Genomic DNA, 23,336 nt, shown 5'->3' on the forward strand with positions numbered 1-23,336 from the left:
ATAGATAGATAATAGATAGATAGATAGACAGATAGATAATAGATAGATAGATAATAGATAGATAGATAGATAATAGATAGATAGATAGATAGATAGATAGATAGATAGATAGATAGATAATAGATAGATGATAGATAGATAGATAATAGATAGATAGATAATAGATAGATAGATAGATAGATAGATAGATAGATAGATAGATAGATAGATAGATAGATAGATAGATAGATAGATAATAGATAGATAGATAATAGATAGATAGATAGATAGATAGATAGATAATAGATAGATAGATAGACAGATAGATAATAGATAGATAGATAATAGATAGATAGATAGATAATAGATAGATAGATAGATAGATAGATAGATAGATAGATAGATAATAGATAATAGATAGATAGATAGACAGATAGACAGATAGATAGATAGATAGATAGATAGATAGATAGATAGATAGATAGATAGATAGATAATAGATAGATAGATAATAGATAGATAATAGATAGATAGTCTTTATGTAGATCCCAGCTTAGGCCTAAACTCTTCTGTGAAGGAAGGGTGTCTGTTCCCAGGCACAGGTCTTTGAGATCTTTAGCTCTATCTTCTGCAGTGAAAGCTTCCATGACTTGTTTGCTGTTAGAGGCAATCTTATGTAGTCGCAGATTAGACTCCACCAGCATCTGTTTTGCTTTGTTGAGAATGTCGACTGCTCCTTCAGGTGTGTTAGCTGAAGCAAGTCCATCGTCTACATAGAAATGTCTCATCACAAAGTGGCATCTTGACCATAACATTCTGCACCTTTCTGGGCAACTTTGCACATGCAGTATATGGCAACAGCAGGAGACGGGCTGTTACCAAAAACATGTACTCTCATTCTGTACTCTGTCACCTCTTTAGCTATGTCATTATCCTTGTACCACAGGAAACGCAGGTAGTCACGATGGTCCTCTCTCACTAGGAAACAATAAAACATCTGTTGCACATCACCTGTGAAAGCAATAGGCTCTTTCCTGAAGCGTAAGAGGACACCCAGAAGTGTGTTATTTAGATCTGGGCCACTCAGTAGTACATCATTCAATGAAACACCTCCATGTTGAGCACTGGAATCGAACACAACTCTTATTTGGTCTGGCTTGTGTGGATGGTAAACGCCAAACATTGGCAGATACCAGTGTTCTTTACCTTCATCCAGTGACGGTGCTACTTCAGCATGATTATTATCAAGCATCCTTTTGATGAATTCTGTAAAGTCTTTCTTCACTTCAGGTTTTCTTTGCAAGGTTTTACGTAGTGTGTTCAGGCGCTTCATGGCCTGCTCTCTGTTACTGGGTAAGTAACACCTTGGTGTGCAAAAGGGTAAGGGAGCTACCCAATCGTTGTTTTCATCTTGGAAAGTCTCTTTATCCATGATATGGAGAAAAGCTCGATCATCTATAGACATTGCTTGTTTGTCGTCATCTTTTGTTCTCTGGAATACTGAGTTCCCTAAAGTGTCAGACTCCATGCCACTACTAATGTCTCTATTGTAACTAGAAGGAAAGTCACAGTATGGTTTTGGGATGTTAAGGGTTTCTTTCACAACAAAGCTGTTTTGGCATGGACTTAGAAGGGATGTGCGTCCATTCAGTAGCACAGATGTCTTTGACGTATTGACACTGTCAGGCCGATGTACTGCTCCTAGACAAACTTCTCCTACTATGACCCACCCTAGGTCAAGTGTTTGGGCATAGGGGGCATTAAAGGGCCCATTAATTTGTTGGCGTACCTTATGTACTTGTAGAAGGTCTCTCCCAAGAAGTAGAAGAATAGAAGCATCTGTCTGGATAGCTGGAATAAGGTGAGATATTGAATTGAGATGAGGATGATGACGGGCTACTTCTGGTGAAGGGATCTCTGTTTTATCATATCACACTCTATGAAAATGGGAAGTGAGAGATGGACTCTCTTGTCAAGAGACTCAATAGTAAAGTCAGTAGCTCTTCTTCCTGAAGTTTCTATCATTCCTGCATATGTCTTTAGGGTGTATGGGATAGCACTTGATGTAATGTTGAAGGCATCGAAAAAGTCTGACCTTGCCAGTGACCTGTTACTATGTTCATCCAGAACTACATACATCTTAACTGCCTTCTCCTTTCTCCCTGTGGGGTACACTGTTGCTAGGCAGATCTTGGCACATGAGCGTGGACTTGTACTGTCGCCACAGATTTCAGTGCATTTGGACATTACTGGGGTAGCCGAATTATCCTTTTGCTCCCTGCCCTCATCTTTCTGCTCTTCAGCGACCTCTAGTGGTTGATGCAATGTATCAGGGTGTAATGCTGTGATGTGTCTGTTACTGCCACATTCTGAGCAATCCGCTTGTATTTTGCAGTCTTTTGCTAGATGCTTAGTGGATCCACAACACTTGAAGCAGATGCCGTTTTGTCTAAGAAAGGCTATCCTTTCCTTGATGGGTTTACTTTTGAACCCTTTGCACTTGTTTAGAGGATGGGGCTTTTTATGAAGTGGACAAAGTCTGTCAGGACCTTCAAAGGTGTTTACCTTGTAGCTGCTTGGACAGCCTGGGTCCTCAGAGGGAACCGTTGTCTTGTGGGCGATCACTGAAGTCCTATTGTAGGATCTAAGTGGCTTTTCTGCCTTTGGCAGTTGACTGCTGGTGATGATGGAAAAGCTGGGATCACACCGGATCCTTGCTTGCTGCTGTACAAATCTAGAAAACACAAAGAAAGGGGGGAAGGGGACATCATATTCTTCTTGGTATTTGGCTCCAACACTCACCCATTTTTCTTGCAGGTTGTGAGGTAGTTTCTCCACTATTGGCTTAGTACCGCTGGCGGTATCTAAATGTGCAAGTCCTCTTAGATAGCCTTCTTCTTTGGCACACTGGACTTCCCAAAGAATATCACCCAGTTCTTGCAGTTTCAAGTTGTCTTTGCTGTTTAGCTTGGGAAAAGACTCAAGTCTTTTCATTAGAGCACCTTCAATTGCCTCTGGTGATCCATTTCTTTCCTCTAGCCTTTGCCAGGCCATATCAAGTCCTGCTGGAGGGTTAAATATATGTATCCTGCGCATCCTTCTTGCATGTTCTGCTGACTCCGTCCCAAGCCATTTCATCATCAGGTCCAGCATCTCGGCTGCTGATAAGTCTAAGTCTTTGACTGCATACAGAAAAGAAGACTTCCATGCCCAGTAATTCTCAGAGCAGTCATCAAACCTGAGAAAGCCAGAATGAACCATTTCTTTACGGATAAGATATTTAGTGACATCTTGTGTACTCTGGTGTTTGGATTGCTGTACTAAGAATTCATTTTTAATCGCTCTGGTACTGCTGGCCTCATCGGTTTGTTTTCGTACGCTCAGGGGTTCTGCTGGTCTTGGTTTAGATTCAGCTGATTCTGGATTAGTTTGTTTTTGTACACTCAGGGATTCTGCTGGTCTTGGTTTAAATTCAGCTGACTCTGGATTGGGGAAGTGTTTTGTTGCATTGCTGCTTGAAAGTTCTTGGATATACTCCCTTGTGCGTTCTACTGAGGAGAGGGGTTTCTCAGGCACATATGGGCCTTTGTGGATAGACCCACTTCCATACCGTTCCATTTCGGCATAAGCTGCGGCCTCTGCTGCGGCGGCGGCGGCCGCTGCACACTGCCGCTGAAGAATATGCAACTTTGCTTCTTGTTCTGATTTTTCTTTTATAATGGCAGCCTCTGCGGCTTCTTTCTCAGCAATTTCCTTCATAACGGTGGCCTCTTTCTCAGCGAATTCTAGCTGAACACGAGCTGCCTCAGCGGAGTTCCACCTGGAAAAAAAATAAAAGTCAGCAGCACAAAAACTGTAGCTTCTGACTTTTAAAATACAGCCACTTACCTGTCCCTGGGTCCAGAGGTGTCCTCACCACCACTGCTGATTTCACCGGCCATCTTCTCTCTCCAGCGCCTGCATCTTTAGTGTGGGCACCCAGCTGTGACAGCTTGCGGCTTCACAGCCGGGGTGCCCACTGAGCATGTGCGAGAAGCTTTGCACTTTCCTGAATAGCCCCATAGTCTTCTGGGACCTGTCACGTGACACAAAAGACTACAGGGAGGGAGGGGGGAGAACAACTTCTGCTTCCGATCGCCTAGGCGATTGCAGGGGAAGTGGGAGTGGGTACCTGTCAAATTCGGGTACCCGCTCCCCAAAGGTGCCAATCCTTAATGGGGAGTAGGGGACAAAGGCTTCAAGCGGAACTTCCCCTTTTGGGTGGAGCTCCACTTTAACTTCCCTCTCTATACTCCCTTTTCCTTCCCTCTTACATCCCCAAGATGAAGACATTTGTTCTCCACCATTACTATGGCTGTAAACTTCCTTTCAGTCTACTAATTCTATGTGACCTGCTGTTTGCATTACTGTTTTTCTTCATGTCATTTATGCTCCTGTAATTTGTATGACTTCATTCTTCTGTACACCTTTACTGCTTTATGAATTTATTGATATAGTCGGATACATCTACATACAATGATAAATATAATGAATGTGACACTGACAAATGACATCACAATCATCTTCTAAGAGAACGTGTTTAATATTTACCTTTATGGAAGGTGATGACAGAAATCTTCCCTCTCTTGAGTGATGGGTGTCTCTGGTATCTGACGGTTTAGGATGTTTTTGATACTTTGTCCCCCTCTGGTCACTGTGGTTCCTCCTCAATAAGAGACTACATTGTTCTGTAATGATGTAACGGCTGATGGGAGGAATCACTACACCCAGCAGGGGACAAGGTTTCCAACAAACCCAAAGTATCTGATACTAGTGGCATCCATAGCTCTTCAAGAGAGACTCAATTAGACTGACCATCTACCGAAGAGGTAAGTATTAAATATTTAAATTCCCAAACACGAGTACAATACTAAAATATATATATAATAATAGAGATAATGCCATAACTACAGGTAGCCCAGTGTTGCTCCATACATATCAGCGGATAACTGTCTTTGTATTCAGGTCAGGTCTGAACAGAATTATGTAACATTTTGGGAAGAATATACAGCCAAGAAGTCCAGAACTTGATGCCATTATAGCAAAGACCTCCACAGCCACCATGTATTTCCCTCTGGTGCTCAGATAGGCCGGGATCATGGCAATCCAGACACTGCAGAACACCAGCATGCTGAAGGTGATGTACTTGGCCTCATTAAAACTGTCCGGTAATGTCCTGGCTAAAAAAGCGATAATGAAGCTCACAGCTGCCAGAAGCCCCATATATCCCAGGACAGAGTAGAAGCCGATAACTAGAGATGAGCGAATCGAAGTATCCGAAGTGGAATTCGAGTCGAATTTCGGAAAAATTTCGATTCGTGCCGAATCCGAAAAACAGCCTAATTCGGACGCGCGAATCGAAATTTTTCCGAAAATGGCGGCTGACATGTGCGGCGACGGAGCGGGGATGTCGGGGAAGGCGCGCAGACAAGGCGCGCTGCCCCATAATGCATTCCTCAACGACATGTGATCGCATCAGCCAATCAGCAGCCAGCCAGCCAGCACTGTGTAATGGTCGAGGTATATATAGCGGCCATTTTGGAAATCTTCATTTGCCTGCAGTCATTGAACAGAGGCAGACCGCTCTGTACTAGGGACAGGGACAGAGTTAGGGCCACAGAAACAATACTTGGGGACAGAGAGAAGTTACTTAGGGACAGAGAACCATTACTCAGGGACACAGACTTGTTAATGAGGGCCACAGAATCGTTCTTTAGGGACAAAGAAACGCTAGTTAGGGCCACAGAATTCATACTCAGGGACAGACAGAATTGTTACTCAGTGCCAGAGAATTGTTACTTAGGGCCACAGAAACGTTATTAGGGCCACAGAATTTTTACTCAGGGACAGACAGAATTGTTACTGAGTGCCAGAGAATTGTTACTCAGGGACAGACAGAATTGTTACTGAGTGCCAGAGAATTCTTACTCAGGGCCACAGAATTCATTCTCAGGGACAGACAGAATTGTTACTCAGGGACAGACAGAATTGTTACTGAGTGCCAGAGAATTGTTACTCAGGGACAGACAGAATTGTTACTGAGTGCCAGAGAATTGTTACTCAGGGACAGACAGAATTGTTACTGAGTGCCAGAGAATTGTTACTCTCACAGACACAAAATTGTTACTTGCACAGACACAGAATTGTTACTTGCACAGACACACAATTGTTACTCAGGGCCACAGAATTCATACTCAGGGACAGACAGAATTGTTACTGAGTGCCAGAGAATTCTTACTCAGGTCCACAGAATTCATACTCAGGGACAGACAGAATTGTTACTCAGGGACAGACAGAATTGTTACTGAGTGCCAGAGAATTGTTACTCAGGGACAGACAGAATTGTTACTGAGTGCCAGAGAATTGTTACTCTCACAGACACAAAATTGTTACTTGCACAGACACAGAATTGTTACTTGCACAGACACACAATTGTTACTCAGGGCCACAGAATTCATACTCAGGGACAGACAGAATTGTTACTGAGTGCCAGAGAATTGTTACTCAGGGACAGACAGAATTGTTACTGAGTGCCAGAGAATTGTTACTCTCACAGACACAAAATTGTTACTTGCACAGACACAGAATTGTTACTTGCACAGACACACAATTGTTACTGAGTGCCAGAGAATTGTTACTCAGGGACAGACAGAATTGTTACTGAGTGCCAGAGAATTGTTACTCAGGGACAGACAGAATTGTTACTGAGTGCCAGAGAATTGTTACTCAGGGACAGACAGAATTGTTACTGAGTGCCAGAGAATTGTTACTCTCACAGACACAAAATTGTTACTTGCACAGACACAGAATTGTTACTCGCACAGAGACAGAATTGTTACTCAGGGCCACAGAATTCATACTCAGGGACAGACAGAATTGTTACTGAGTGCCAGAGAATTGTTACTCAGGGACAGACAGAATTGTTACTGAGTGCCAGAGAATTGTTACTCTCACAGACACAAAATTGTTACTTGCACAGACACAGAATTGTTACTTGCACAGACACACAATTGTTACTGAGTGCCAGAGAATTGTTACTCAGGGACAGACAGAATTGTTACTGAGTGCCAGAGAATTGTTACTCAGGGACAGACAGAATTGTTACTGAGTGCCAGAGAATTGTTACTCTCACAGACACAAAATTGTTACTTGCACAGACACAGAATTGTTACTCGCACAGAGACAGAATTGTTACTCAGGGCCACAGAATTCATACTCAGGGACAGACAGAATTGTTACTGAGTGCCAGAGAATTGTTACTCAGGGACAGACAGAATTGTTACTGAGTGCCATAGAATTGTTACTCAGGGACAGACAGAATTGTTACTGAGTGCCAGAGAATTGTTACTCTCACAGACACAAAATTGTTACTTGCACAGACACAGAATTGTTACTCGCACAGAGACAGAATTGTTACTCAGGGCCACAGAATTCATACTCAGGGACAGACAGAATTGTTACTGAGTGCCAGAGAATTGTTACTCAGGGACAGACAGAATTGTTACTGAGTGCCAGAGAATTGTTACTCTCACAGACACAAAATTGTTACTTGCACAGACACAGAATTGTTACTTGCACAGACACACAATTGTTACTGAGTGCCAGAGAATTGTTACTCAGGGACAGACAGAATTGTTACTGAGTGCCAGAGAATTGTTACTCAGGGACAGACAGAATTGTTACTGAGTGCCAGAGAATTGTTACTCAGGGACAGACAGAATTGTTACTGAGTGCCAGAGAATTGTTACTCTCACAGACACAAAATTGTTACTTGCACAGACACAGAATTGTTACTCGCACAGAGACAGAATTGTTACTCAGGGCCACAGAATTCATACTCAGGGACAGACAGAATTGTTACTGAGTGCCAGAGAATTGTTACTCAGGGACAGACAGAATTGTTACTGAGTGCCAGAGAATTGTTACTCTCACAGACACAAAATTGTTACTTGCACAGACACAGAATTGTTACTTGCACAGACACACAATTGTTACTGAGTGCCAGAGAATTGTTACTCAGGGACAGACAGAATTGTTACTGAGTGCCAGAGAATTGTTACTCAGGGACAGACAGAATTGTTACTGAGTGCCAGAGAATTGTTACTCAGGGACAGACAGAATTGTTACTGAGTGCCAGAGAATTGTTACTCTCACAGACACAAAATTGTTACTTGCACAGACACAGAATTGTTACTCGCACAGAGACAGAATTGTTACTCAGGGCCACAGAATTCATACTCAGGGACAGACAGAATTGTTACTGAGTGCCAGAGAATTGTTACTCAGGGACAGACAGAATTGTTACTGAGTGCCAGAGAATTGTTACTCTCACAGACACAAAATTGTTACTTGCACAGACACAGAATTGTTACTTGCACAGACACACAATTGTTACTGAGTGCCAGAGAATTGTTACTCAGGGACAGACAGAATTGTTACTGAGTGCCAGAGAATTGTTACTCAGGGACAGACAGAATTGTTACTGAGTGCCAGAGAATTGTTACTCAGGGACAGACAGAATTGTTACTGAGTGCCAGAGAATTGTTACTCTCACAGACACAAAATTGTTACTTGCACAGACACAGAATTGTTACTCGCACAGAGACAGAATTGTTACTCAGGGCCACAGAATTCATACTCAGGGACAGACAGAATTGTTACTGAGTGCCAGAGAATTGTTACTCAGGGACAGACAGAATTGTTACTGAGTGCCAGAGAATTGTTACTCTCACAGACACAAAATTGTTACTTGCACAGACACAGAATTGTTACTTGCACAGACACACAATTGTTACTCAGGGCCACAGAATTCATACTCAGGGACAGACAGAATTGTTACTGAGTGCCAGAGAATTCTTACTCAGGGCCACAGAATTCATACTCAGGGACAGACAGAATTGTTACTCAGGGACAGACAGAATTGTTACTGAGTGCCAGAGAATTGTTACTCAGGGACAGACAGAATTGTTACTGAGTGCCAGAGAATTGTTACTCTCACAGACACAAAATTGTTACTTGCACAGACACAGAATTGTTACTTGCACAGACACACAATTGTTACTCAGGGCCACAGAATTCATACTCAGGGACAGACAGAATTGTTACTGAGTGCCAGAGAATTGTTACTCAGGGACACCTAATCGTTGAATTAAATAGTATGTCAGACAACATGCAGAGGAGTGGCAGAGGAGGCAATGTTTTAGGAGCGAGCAGACGTGGCAGCAGAGGAAGGGGTCGAGGCAGCAGTATTCGCAGCCAGAGGCCAGTGCTCCCGGTGTCATCCAGCGGTCGTGTCTCCACCGACAACCCTGCCGTCATTGATTGGTTGGCTCGGTCGTCTTCCTCTTCCCAGGTCACCTCTGACACCTACAGCCAACGGTCGGTGGGTACGTCAGACACAACCGTTAGTTGGCATGGCCCGGGACCAAGCCCACTGAAATCACGTGTCCTCTACCTGCCCCTGTCCTTTGCTGTTCCCTCACCAAGCGAAGTATCGCATGCTGTGGGCTCAGCCCCACTGTACAGTGAGGAAGAGCTAACAGAGGGCGGTCAGGAACGGGGGGAGACATCGGCCTTTTCAGCAGCCAAGCGAACAAGTACTGGCGAGGAGAGTGGCTCGGTAGCCGGTCTAGAGACAGGTCTGTCTCCTGACCCAGACGCAGCCGAGGGGGCTAGTAGTGAGGCGGAGACCCTACTTGATGATGAGGAGGTTGATCGCACTTGGCAGCCTCGTCGTCATCAGGCAATTTCTTCCGCATCATCAGGAGAAGAGGGTGGCAGCTTGGCAGCGAGCAAAACAGTCGGTGGGTTGCCCAGGAGACAGCAGCAGGGTCGCATCAGTGTCAGTGGAGCCAAACGTCCACGGAGTAGAGCACCAGCTCCACTGCAGCCTACCACCACGGCCAGTAGTGGTGCCGGTGCGCACGGAGGAAGTAGCAGTCAGCCAGTGAAGAGTAGCGGGGGCAAAGTTTCCTACTCGGTGGTGTGGCAATTTTTCCTCAAGCCGCCCGAGGAAGTAAACGTAGCCGTATGTCGACTATGTGGCCAGAAATGCAAGCGTGGCCAGGGGGCCCATGTTGGGACTACAGCGTTGCGTCAGCATATGCAGCGTCACCATTCGGTGGCCTGGGAAAACCGTGATAAACATACGGCGGTTCTGCCTGCCCCAGCCCCCGCTCCATCACCCGCTCCGTTACTTGCTCCGTCACCCGACGTCGTCAATCGCCCTCTATCAGCCAGTCAAGGCTCCAACACCTCTGCTGAGGGGAGTTGTCGCTCATTGGCATCTTCCGCTCGTTCAGATGCTCCTTCTCCTGCTACTCCTCTTCTCGGATTCCGTCAACAGTCTTTCTTGGAATCCGTATCCAAGAGACAACAGTTTGCGAGCACGCACCCGACGGTGCAAAAGCTGAACGTCCTCCTGTCCAAGTTGCTGGTGCTGCAGTCCCTCCCTTTCCAACTGGTGGACTCAGCACCTTTCCGAGAAATGATGGCTTGTGCCGCGCCGCGGTGGAGAGTGCCAAGCCGTCATTTCTTTGCCCAAAAGGCAGTGCCAGCCCTGCATTCACATGTAGAAGAGATGGTGGGCCAGTCTTTGAGCATGTCGGTCTCTGCCAAAGTGCACGGCAGCGCCGACGTGTGGAGCTGTAACTACGGTCAGGGACAGTACATGTCATTTACGGCCCACTGGGTGAACGTGGTGCCGGCACAGCCGCACCAGCAACTTGGACAGGTCACGACGCTTTTGCCTCCACGTTTGCACGTCCTTGGTCCAGCAAGCATGTCCGCCTCTACCACCTCTTTTTCCGCCGTGTCCTCAGCCGCCACCCCCGTGCCAAGTCCCATTACCCGACCGGCATATCACATGTGCAGGGCGCAACGGTGTCACGCTGTGCTGCACCTGGTATGCCTTGGCGAACGTAGTCACACAGGGGAGGAACTGCTGAGTGTAATGAACAGAGAAATCGACAGATGGCTGTCTCCGCGCAAACTAAAAATCGGAACCATGTTGACTGACAACGGAAAGAACATGGTGTCTGCTCTGCGTCAAGGAAGGTTGTGCCATGCGCCATGCATGGCTCACGTGTTCAATCTGGTTGTCAAGCGGTTCCTAAAATCCACCATCCCACTGCAAGACATCCTTAAAATGTCACGTAAACTGTGCATGCATTTCAGCCATTCCTACACCGCAAAGAACACCCTCATTGAGCTGCAGCGGCAGAACGGAATTCCACAGCATCGCCTGATCTGCGACGTTGCAACAAGGTGGAATTCAACCCTACACATGTTAGACCGCCTTTACGAGCAGCGAAAGGCCATCACCGATTTCCTGATGTTACAAGCGGATAAAGGTACTCCCCTGTGTAACTTAGATGTCAGCCATTGGCAGCTCATGCGTGACACCTGCCGCTTGCTCAGGCCCTTTGAGGAGGCCACGCTATTCGTGAGTCGGCAGGACTATGGGATGAACGACGTCATTCCTCTGTTGCACGTCCTGGAACAAATGCTGTTAACAATGGCTGGTCAGGGTGCGGTAGACGTGGCGCACAGATCTCAACGCCACATGACCCCTGTGGGGGCAGGACAGGAAGAAGAGGAGGAGGTAGAGGAGGACATTTGTGCTCAGGAATTATTGAGTGAAATGGGTGGTTTTTCCACTCAGCGGACAGGAGTGGAGGAGCAGGAGCATCTGGTAGAGGAGGAGGAGGAGGAGACAGAGGACCCAGACGCACCGTGGCAGTATGCTGTGGAGATGGAGGCAGGGAGTCCCTCGCATTCCTTGGCACAAATGGCCCATAGCATGCTCGGTTGCTTGCGTAGCGACAGCCGAATAATAACCATCAGACAGAGGGATGACTTTTGGCTGTCCACCTTGTTGGACCCTCGCTACCGGTCCAAAATGGTGGCCTTTTTCACACCTGCTGAGAGGGAGGCCAAAATTACGTACTATAAAAACCACCTATGTAGTCAGTTGGTCTCTGCCTTTGTGCGCCAACGTCCATCCTCAGACACTGTGGGCCCTGTGCGCTCGCGTTCCGCTGGCATGGCAGCAGGGGAGGGGTGGGGTGGTAGGAGCAGTGGCAGCTCCACCAGCAGCGGCTGCCTCAGTCTGCAGTCGATGATGAGTAGCTTTCTTCACCAGCGCAGTGAGGAAACTACTAACCAGCCGCAGCAGCAGCAGCAGCATCAGGTGGACCTGGAGCAGGAGCTCAAACAACAGGCTTGGGCCTACTTGGACAGCACCCTGCCAACCGAGGTAGACAATCCCCTTGACTACTGGGCAACGAAACTTGACCTTTGGCCCCAACTAGCTGAATTTGCCCTTGAAAGGCTGTCATGCCCGGCCAGTAGCGTGGCATCGGAGCGCGTGTTTAGTGCGGCAGGAGGTATTGTAACTCCGCGGAGGACACGACTGTCCACCCAAAGTGTGGAGAGACTCACGTTTGTGAAAATGAATCAGGCGTGGATTAGTCTGGATTTCAAACCACCAGTTCCTGACACAACTGACTAAATCCGCCATGAATCATGCCTCAAACATGTGCCACTTTCAGGTCTCCTCACACTGCTGGTGTGTTGAATTTTTTGACATAGGGTGCTGGCAGATTACGGGCCTCCTATAGCTGCTGCCAGGCCCCTAATCTGCCATAGGCCCCTATATACCGCCTCCTCCTGCTGCTGCCAGGTCCAGAGTCTCTCATGGGTCCCTGTACGGCCTCCCATTGCTGCTGTCTCCATCGCCACACTCTGCTGCCATGTGCCACTTTCAGGTCTCTTCACACTGCTGGTGTGTTAAATTTTTTGACATAGGGTGCAGGCAGATTACGGGCCTCACATAGCTGCTGCCAGGCCCCTAATCTGCCATGGGCCCCTATATACCACCTCCTCCTGCTGCTGCCAGGTCCAGAGTCTCTCATGGGTCCCTGTACGGCCTCCCATTGCTGCTGTCTCCATCGCCACACTCTGCTGCCATGTGCCACTTTCAGGTCTCTTCACACTGCTGGTGTGTAAAATTTTTTGACATAGGGTGCTGCAAGATAACGGGCCTCACATAGCTGCTGCCAGGCCCCTAATCTGCCATGGGCCCCAATATACCGCCTCCTCATGCTGCTGCCAGGTCCAGAGTCTCTCATGGGTCCCTGTACGGCCTCCCATTGCTGCTGTCTCCATCGCCACACTCTGCTGCCATGTGCCACTTTCAGGTCTCTTCACACTGCTGGTGTGTTAAATTTTTTGACATAGGGTGCTGCAAGATAACGGGCCTCACATAGCTGCTGCCAGGCCCCTAATCTGCCATGGGCCCCTATATACCACCTCCTCCTGCTGCTGCCAGGTCCAGAGTCTCTCATGGGTCCCTGTACGGCCTCCCATTGCTGCTGTCTCCATCGCCACACTCTGCTGCCATGTGCCACTTTCAGGTCTCTTCACACTGCTGGTGTGTAAAATTTTTTGACATAGGGTGCTGCAAGATAACGGGCCTCACATAGCTGCTGCCAGGCCCCTAATCTGCCATGGGCCCCAATATACCGCCTCCTCATGCTGCTGCCAGGTCCAGAGTCTCTCATGGGTCCCTGTACGGCCTCCCATTGCTGCTGTCTCCATCGCCACACTCTGCTGCCATGTGCCACTTTCAGGTCTCTTCACACTGCTGGTGTGTTAAATTTTTTGACATAGGGTGCAGGCAGATTACGGGCCTCACATAGCTGCTGCCAGGCCCCTAATCTGCCATGGGCCCCTATATACCACCTCCTCCTGCTGCTGCCAGGTCCAGAGTCTCTCATGGGTCCCTGTACGGCCTCCCATTGCTGCTGTCTCCATCGCCACACTCTGCTGCCATGTGCCACTTTCAGGTCTCTTCACACTGCTGGTGTGTTAAATTTTTTGACATAGGGTGCAGGCAGATTACGGGCCTCACATAGCTGCTGCCAGGCCCCTAATCTGCCATGGGCCCCTATATACCACCTCCTCCTGCTGCTGCCAGGTCCAGAGTCTCTCATGGGTCCCTGTACGGCCTCCCATTGCTGCTGTCTCCATCGCCACACTCTGCTGCCATGTGCCACTTTCAGGTCTCTTCACACTGCTGGTGTGTAAAATTTTTTGACATAGGGTGCTGCAAGATAACGGGCCTCACATAGCTGCTGCCAGGCCCCTAATCTGCCATGGGCCCCTATATACCGCCTCCTCATGCTGCTGCCAAGTCCAGAGTCTGTCATGGTCCCTGTACGGCCTCCCATTGCTGCTGTCTCCATCGCCACACTCTGCTGCCATGTGCCACTTTCAGGTCTCTTCACACTGCTGGTGTGTTAAATTTTTTGACATAGGGTGCTGGCAGATTACGGGCCTCCTATAGCTGCTGCCAGGCCCCTAATCTGCCATGGGCCCCTATATACCGCCTCCTCATGCTGCTGCCAAGTTCAGAGTCTGTCATGGGTCCCTGTACGGCCTCCCATTGCTGCTGTCTCCATCGCCACACTCTGCTGCCATGTGCCACTTTCAGGTCTCTTCACACTGCTGGTGTGTTAAATTTTTTGACATAGGGTGCAGGCAGATTACGGGCCTCACATAGCTGCTGCCAGGCCCCTAATCTGCCATGGGCCCCTATATACCACCTCCTCCTGCTGCTGCCAGGTCCAGAGTCTCTCATGGGTCCCTGTACGGCCTCCCATTGCTGCTGTCTCCATCGCCACACTCTGCTGCCATGTGCCACTTTCAGGTCTCTTCACACTGCTGGTGTGTAAAATTTTTTGACATAGGGTGCTGCAAGATAACGGGCCTCACATAGCTGCTGCCAGGCCCCTAATCTGCCATGGGCCCCTATATACCGCCTCCTCATGCTGCTGCCAAGTCCAGAGTCTGTCATGGTCCCTGTACGGCCTCCCATTGCTGCTGTCTCCATCGCCACACTCTGCTGCCATGTGCCACTTTCAGGTCTCTTCACACTGCTGGTGTGTTAAATTTTTTGACATAGGGTGCAGGCAGATTACGGGCCTCACATAGCTGCTGCCAGGCCCCTAATCTGCCATGGGCCCCTATATACCGCCTCCTCCTGCTGCTGCCAGGTCCAGAGTCTCTCATGGGTCCCTGTACGGCCTCCCATTGCTGCTGTCTCCATCGCCACACTCTGCTGCCATGTGCCACTTTCAGGTCTCTTCACACTGCTGGTGTGTTAAATTTTTTGACATAGGGTGCTGGCAGATTACGGGCCTCACATAGCTGCTGCCAGGCCCCTAATCTGCCATGGGCCCCTATATACCGCCTCCTCATGCTGCTGCCAAGTTCAGAGTCTGTCATGGGTCCCTGTACGGCCTCCCATTGCTGCTGTCTCCATCGCCACACTCTGCTGCCATGTGCCACTTTCAGGTCTCTTCACACTGCTGGTGTGTTAAATTTTTTGACATAGGGTGCAGGCAGATTACGGGCCTCACATAGCTGCTGCCAGGCCCCTAATCTGCCATGGGCCCCTATATACCGCCTCCTCCTGCTGCTGCCAGGTCCAGAGTCTCTCATGGGTCCCTGTACGGCCTCCCATTGCTGCTGTCTCCATCGCCACACTCTGCTGCCATGTGCCACTTTCAGGTCTCTTCACACTGCTGGTGTGTAAAATTTTTTGACATAGGGTGCTGCAAGATAACGGGCCTCACATAGCTGCTGCCAGGCCCCTAATCTGCCATGGGCCCCTATATACCGCCTCCTCATGCTGCTGCCAAGTCCAGAGTCTGTCATGGTCCCTGTACGGCCTCCCATTGCTGCTGTCTCCATCGCCACACTCTGCTGCCATGTGCCACTTTCAGGTCTCTTCACACTGCTGGTGTGTTAAATTTTTTGACATAGGGTGCTGGCAGATTACGGGCCTCCTATAGCTGCTGCCAGGCCCCTAATCTGCCATGGGCCCCTATATACCGCCTCCTCATGCTGCTGCCAAGTTCAGAGTCTGTCATGGGTCCCTGTACGGCCTCCCATTGCTGCTGTCTCCATCGCCACACTCTGCTGCCATGTGCCACTTTCAGGTCTCTTCACACTGCTGGTGTGTTAAATTTTTTGACATAGGGTGCAGGCAGATTACGGGCCTCACATAGCTGCTGCCAGGCCCCTAATCTGCCATGGGCCCCTATATACCGCCTCCTCCTGCTGCTGCCAGGTCCAGAGTCTCTCATGGGTCCCTGTACGGCCTCCCATTGCTGCTGTCTCCATCGCCACACTCTGCTGCCATGTGCCACTTTCAGGTCTCTTCACACTGCTGGTGTGTTAAATTTTTTGACATAGGGTGCTGCAAGATAACGGGCCTCACATAGCTGCTGCCAGGCCCCTAATCTGCCATGGGCCCCTATATACCGCCTCCTCATGCTGCTGCCAAGTCCAGAGTCTGTCATGGTCCCTGTACGGCCTCCCATTGCTGCTGTCTCCATCGCCACACTCTGCTGCCATGTGCCACTTTCAGGTCTCTTCACACTGCTGGTGTGTTAAATTTTTTGACATAGGGTGCAGGCAGATTACGGGCCTCACATAGCTGCTGCCAGGCCCCTAATCTGCCATGGGCCCCTATATACCGCCTCCTCCTGCTGCTGCCAGGTCCAGAGTCTCTCATGGGTCCCTGTACGGCCTCCCATTGCTGCTGTCTCCATCGCCACACTCTGCTGCCATGTGCCACTTTCAGGTCTCTTCACACTGCTGGTGTGTTAAATTTTTTGACATAGGGTGCAGGCAGATTACGGGCCTCACATAGCTGCTGCCAGGCCCCTAATCTGCCATGGGCCCCTATATACCGCCTCCTCCTGCTGCTGCCAGGTCCAGAGTCTCTCATGGGTCCCTGTACGGCCTCCCATTGCTGCTGTCTCCATCGCCACACTCTGCTGCCATGTGCCACTTTCAGGTCTCTTCACACTGCTGGTGTGTTAAATTTTTTGACATAGGGTGCTGGCAGATTACGGGCCTCACATAGCTGCTGCCAGGCCCCTAATCTGCCATGGGCCCCTATATACCGCCTCCTCATGCTGCTGCCAAGTCCAGAGTCTGTCATGGTCCCTGTACGGCCTCCCATTGCTGCTGTCTCCATCGCCACACTCTGCTGCCATGTGCCACTTTCAGGTCTCTTCACACTGCTGGTGTGTTAAATTTTTTGACATAGGGTGCAGGCAGATTACGGGCCTCACATAGCTGCTGCCAGGCCCCTAATCTGCCATGGGCCCCTATATACCGCCTCCTCATGCTGCTGCCAAGTTCAGAGTCTGTCATGGGTCCCTGTACGGCCTCCCATTGCTGCTGTCTCCATCGCCACACTCTGCTGCCATGTGCCACTTTCAGGTCTCTTCACACTGCTGGTGTGTTAAATTTTTTGACATAGGGTGCAGGCAGATTACGGGCCTCACATAGCTGCTGCCAGGCCCCTAATCTGCCATGGGCCCCTATATACCGCCTCCTCCTGCTGCTGCCAGGTCCAGAGTCTCTCATGGGTCCCTGTACGGCCTCCCATTGCTGCTGTCTCCATCGCCACACTCTGCTGCCATGTGCCACTTTCAGGTCTCTTCACACTGCTGGTGTGTTAAATTTTTTGACATAGGGTGCAGGCAGATTACGGGCCTCACATAGCTGCTGCCAGGCCCCTAATCTGCCATGGGCCCCTATATACCGCCTCCTCCTGCTGCTGCCAGGTCCAGAGTCTCTCATGGGTCCCTGTACGGCCTCCCATTGCTGCTGTCTCCATCGCCACACTCTGCTGCCATGTGCCACTTTCAGGTCTCTTCACACTGCTGGTGTGTAAAATTTTTTGACATAGGGTGCTGCAAGATAACGGGCCTCACATAGCTGCTGCCAGGCCCCTAATCTGCCATGGGCCCCTATATACCGCCTCCTCATGCTGCTGCCAAGTCCAGAGTCTGTCATGGTCCCTGTACGGCCTCCCATTGCTGCTGTCTCCATCGCCACACTCTGCTGCCATGTGCCACTTTCAGGTCTCTTCACACTGCTGGTGTGTTAAATTTTTTGACATAGGGTGCTGGCAGATTACGGGCCTCCTATAGCTGCTGCCAGGCCCCTAATCTGCCATGGGCCCCTATATACCGCCTCCTCATGCTGCTGCCAAGTTCAGAGTCTGTCATGGGTCCCTGTACGGCCTCCCATTGCTGCTGTCTCCATCGCCACACTCTGCTGCCATGTGCCACTTTCAGGTCTCTTCACACTGCTGGTGTGTTAAATTTTTTGACATAGGGTGCAGGCAGATTACGGGCCTCACATAGCTGCTGCCAGGCCCCTAATCTGCCATGGGCCCCTATATACCGCCTCCTCCTGCTGCTGCCAGGTCCAGAGTCTCTCATGGGTCCCTGTACGGCCTCCCATTGCTGCTGTCTCCATCGCCACACTCTGCTGCCATGTGCCACTTTCAGGTCTCTTCACACTGCTGGTGTGTTAAATTTTTTGACATAGGGTGCTGCAAGATAACGGGCCTCACATAGCTGCTGCCAGGCCCCTAATCTGCCATGGGCCCCTATATACCGCCTCCTCATGCTGCTGCCAAGTCCAGAGTCTGTCATGGTCCCTGTACGGCCTCCCATTGCTGCTGTCTCCATCGCCACACTCTGCTGCCATGTGCCACTTTCAGGTCTCTTCACACTGCTGGTGTGTTAAATTTTTTGACATAGGGTGCAGGCAGATTACGGGCCTCACATAGCTGCTGCCAGGCCCCTAATCTGCCATGGGCCCCTATATAACGCCTCCTCATGCTGCTGCCAAGTTCAGAGTCTGTCATGGGTCCCTGTACGGCCTCCCATTGCTGCTGTCTCCATCGCCACACTCTGCCATGTGCCACTTTCAGGTCTCCTCACACTGCTGGTGTGTTGAATTTTTTGACATAGGGTGCTGGCAGATTACGGGCCTCCTATAGCTGCTGCCAGGCCCCTAATCTGCCATAAGCCCCTATATACCGCCTCCTCATGCTGCTGCCAAGTCCAGAGTCTGTCATGGGTCCCTGTACGGCCTCCCATTGCTGCTGTCTCCATCGCCACACTCTGCCATGTGCCACTTTCAGGTCTCCTCACACACTGCTGGTGTGTTGAATTTTTTGACATAGGGTGCTGGCAGATTACGGGCCTCCTATAGCTGCTGCCAGGCCCCTAATCTGCCGTAGGCCCCTATATACCGCCTCCTCATGCTGCTGCCAGGTCCAGAGTCTCTCATGGGTCCCTGTACGGCCTCCCATTGCTGCTGTCTCCATCGCCACACTCTGCCATGTGCCACTTTCAGGTCTCCTCACACTGCTGGTGTGTTCCATTTTTTGTCATAGGGTGCTGGCAGATTATGGGCCTCCCATAACTGCTGCCAGGCCCCTAATCTGCCATGGGCCCCTATACCGACTCCTCATGCTGTGACGTTGCAACAAGGTGGAATTCAACCCTACATATGTTAGACCGCCTTTACGAACAGCAAAAGGCCATCACAGATTTCCTGATGTTAAAAGCAGATAAAGGTACTCCCTGTGTAACTTAGATGTCAGCCATTGGCAGCTCATGCGTGACACCTGCGCTTGCTCAGGCCCTTTGAGGAGGCCACGCTATTCGTGAGTCGGCAGGACTATGGGATGAACGACGTCATTCCTCTGTTGCACGTCCTGGAACAAATGCTGTTAACAATGGCTGGTCAGGGTGCGGTAGACGTGGCGCACAGATCTCAACGCCACATGGCCCCTGTGGGGGCAGGACTGGAAGAAGAGGAGGAGGTAGAGGAGGACATTGGTGCTCAGGAATTATTGAGTGAAATGGGTGGTTTTTCCACTCAGCGGACAGGAGTGGAGGAGCAGGAGCATCTGGTAGAGGAGGAGGAAGAGGAGACAGAGGACCTAGACGCACCGTGGCAGTATGCTGTGGAGATGGAGGCAGGGAGTCCCTCGCATTCCTTGGCACAAATGGCCCATAGCATGCTCGGTTGCTTGCGTAGCGACAGCCGAATAATAACCATCAGACAGAGGGATGACTTTTGGCTGTCCACCTTGTTGGACCCTCGCTACCGTTCAAAAATGGTGGCCTTTTTCACACCTGCTGAGAGGGAGGCCAAAATAACGTACTATAAAAAACACCTATGTAGTCAGCTGGTCTCTGCCTGTCTGCGCCAACGTCCATCCTCAGACACTGTGGGCCCTGTGCGCTCGTGTTCCGCTGCCATGGCAGCAGGGGAGGGGTGGGGTGGTAGGAGCAGTGGCAGCTCCACCAGCAGCGGCTGCCTCAGTCTGCAGTCGATGATGAGTAGCTTTCTTCACCAGCGCAGTGAGGAAACTACTAACCAGCCGCAGCAGCAGCAGCAGCATCAGGTGGACCTGGAGCAGGACCTCAAACAACAGGCTTAGGCCTACTTGGACAGCACCCTGCCAACCGAGGTAGACAATCCCCTTGACTACTGGGCAACGAAACTTGACCTTTGGCCCCAACTAGCTGAATTTGCCCTTGAAAGGCTGTCATGCCCGGCCAGTAGCGTGGCATCGGAGCGCGTGTTTAGTGCGGCAGGAGGTATTGCAACTCCGCGGAGGACACGACTGTCCACCCAAAGTGTGGAGAGACTGACGTTTGTGAAAATGAATCAGGCGTGGATTAGTCTGGATTTCAAACCACCAGTTCCTGACACAACTGACTAAATCCGCCATGAATCATGCCCCAAACATGTGCCACTTTCAGGTCTCCTCACACTGCTGGTGTGTTCCATTTTTTGTCATAGGGTGCTGGCAGATTACGGGCCTCCCATAGCTGCTGCCAGGCCCCTAATCTGCCATGGGCCCCTATACCGCCTCCTCATGCTGCTGCCAAGTCCAGAGTCTCTCATGGGTCCCTGTACGGCCTCCCATTGCTGCTGCCTCCATCGCCACACTCTGCCATGTGCCACTTTCAGGTCTCCTCACACTGCTGGTGTGTTCCATTTTTTGTCATAGGGTGCTGGCAGATTACGGGCCTCCCATAGCTGCTGCCAGGCCCCTAATCTGCCATGGGCCCCTATACCGCCTCCTCATGCTGCTGCCAGGTCCAGAGTCTCTCATGGGTCCCTGTACGGCCTCCCATTGCTGCTGTCTCCATCGCCACACTCTGCCATGTGCCACTTTCAGGTCTCCTCACACTGCTGGTGGGTTCCATTTTTTGTCATAGGGTGCTGGCAGATTACGGGCCTCCCATAGCTGCTGCCAGGCCCGTAATCTGCCATGGGCCCCCGTACCGACTCCTCATGCTGCTGCCAGGCCCGTAATCTGTCATGGGCCACTGTTGTCGCTTGTTGGCATATTCCGCTCGTTCAGATGCTCCTTCTCCTGCTACTCCTCTTCACGGATTCCGTCAGCAGTCTTTCTTGGAATCCGTTTCCAAGAGACAACAGTTTGCGAGCACGCACCCGACGGTGCAGAAGCTGAACGTCCTCCTGTCCAAGTTGCTGCTGCCAGGCTCGTAATCTGTCATGCGCCCCTGTACCGCCTCCTCATGCTGCTGCCAGGTCCAGAGTGTGTCATGGGCCCCCGTACCGACTCCTCATGCTGCTGCCAGGCCCGTAATCTGTCATGGGCCCCTGTACCGCCTCCCCATGCTGCTGCCAGGTCCAGAGTGTGTCATGGGTCCCTGTACGGCCTCCCATTGCTGCTGCCAGGCCCGTAATCTGCCATGGGCCCCTGTACCGACTCCTCATGCTGCTGCCAGGCCCGTAATCTGTCATGGGCCCCTGTACCGCCTCCTCATGCTGCTGCCAGGTCCAGAGTGTGTCATGGGTCCCTGTACGGCCTCCCATTGCTGCTGTCTCTATCGCCACACTCTGCCATGTGCCACTTTCAGGTCTCCTCACACTGCTGGTGGTTTCCATTTTTGTCATAGGGTGCTGTATGGCCTCCCATTGCTGCTGCCTCCACCGCCACACTGTGGCTCCACACTCTGGTTTTGGCCCCGTGACTGCCCAAATGAGTGAAGTGTGCGGTGATTCTAAGATCGACGGCACTCATCTGCATGTCATACTGACTGACAGTATTATTTCTCTTCCCCAGCAGACTCCAAGGGCATTTAAATTAAAGGTACAGTGTTCTGCACTAATATTAAGTCTCTCTGAAGCCTAGAAACACCCTTTTTTAAGTTAAATTCACAGCGAATTTATTCGACTCGAATCGAATATTGTCCACGAATTCGCCGAATCAGTCGAATCGAATTTTTCATTTCTTCGCTCATCTCTACCGATAACTGAACCCTCATTACACTGAATGATGATCTTCCCCTGATAAGAGTGAGTGTCTCGATCCTGGAAGGGGGGAGAAATAGACAACCAAGTGACACAGATTATGACTTGGACCAGTGAGAAGACACAAATGATACAATTGGACAGTTTGGTTCCCATCCATTTCCTCCAGGGACTCCCAGGTTTGGTGGCCTTAAAGGCAATACACACCATGATACTTTTGGCAAGTAGAGAAGAGACGGCAACTGAGAAGATGACACCAAAAGAGGTGACACGCAGCATGCAGGTCACATCTACTGGATGGCCGAGGAACAAGAAGACACAGAGGAAGCTCAGCATGATGGAGACCAGGAGAAGATAGCTCAGGTTCCGGTTATTGGCTTTAACAATGGGGGTGTCCCGGTAATATATAAATATCCCCAATATTAAACCAGTCAGAAGGCAACAGAGGATGGAGATGGCTGAAAATACTGGAACAATGGTGTCATCAGTGTAGGAGAGAAATTCCACCACTCTTGGAACACAGCGATCCTTCTTCTCATTTGGCCATTCATTGTCAGGACATTTCATGCAGTTTTCACTGTCTACAGGAAGAACAATACAAACACAATGAGCATCGGGGTCAGAGCTTCTGAGGAAATGAACTGTCTTGTGTTGTCTCCCAGCTAGCAATGGGATTTCCATCAGTTAATTGTGGGAGATAGATAGATAATAGATAGATAATAGATAGATAGATAGATAGATAGATAGATAGATAGATAGATAATAGATAGATAGATAGATAGATAGATAGATAGATAGATAGATAGATAGATAGATAATAGATAGATAGATAGATAGATAGATAGATAGATAGATAGATAGAGAGATAGATAGAGTCAGGTCCGTAAATATTGGGACATCAACACAATTCTAACATTTTTGGCTCTATACACCACCACAATGGATTTGAAATGAAACAAACAAGATGTGCTTTAACTGCAGACTGTCAGCTTTAATTTCAGGGTATTTACATCCAAATCAGGTGAACAGTGTAGGAATTACAACAGTTTGCATATGTGCCTCCCACTTGTTAAAGGACCAAAAGTAATGGGACAATTGGCTTCTCAGCTGTTCCATGGCCAGGTGTGTGTTATTCCCTC

At 49.8% G+C, this 23,336-nt stretch overlaps 1 protein-coding gene across 1 annotated transcript; it reads right to left on the reverse strand.

Annotated features, from left to right (window-relative positions):
• Positions 1–4,446: 4,446 nt before the first annotated feature.
• Positions 4,447–22,778, reverse strand: LOC149465142 (vomeronasal type-2 receptor 26-like). Its single transcript, XM_089673630.1, has 2 exons — positions 22,194–22,778; positions 4,447–5,270 (listed from the first exon to the last, which is right to left on the reverse strand). Exons 1-2 carry the CDS (start codon positions 22,762–22,764, stop codon positions 4,957–4,959), a joined length of 885 nt encoding a protein of 294 aa, XP_089529756.1. The 5' UTR covers positions 22,765–22,778; the 3' UTR covers positions 4,447–4,956.
• Between the last annotated feature and the right edge of the window lie 558 nt (positions 22,779–23,336).

This window comes from Staurois parvus, unplaced genomic scaffold (assembly GCF_062004578.1).
Source record: "Staurois parvus isolate SC_StPar_1 unplaced genomic scaffold, SC_StPar_1.0 ptg000143l, whole genome shotgun sequence".
Classification (NCBI taxonomy): domain Eukaryota; kingdom Metazoa; phylum Chordata; class Amphibia; order Anura; family Ranidae; genus Staurois; species Staurois parvus.

Bases quoted from the DNA above. Each gene is read 5' to 3' on its own strand.
- LOC149465142 (XM_089673630.1), bottom strand. From the start codon at position 22,764: ATGAAATGTCCTGACAATGAATGGCCAAATGAGAAGAAGGATCGCTGT. The intron at 5,271-22,193 runs GTAGAGATGAGC...GCTCATCTCTAG, and splicing joins TAATGAGGGTTCAGTTATCG to TTATCGGCTTCTACTCTGTC.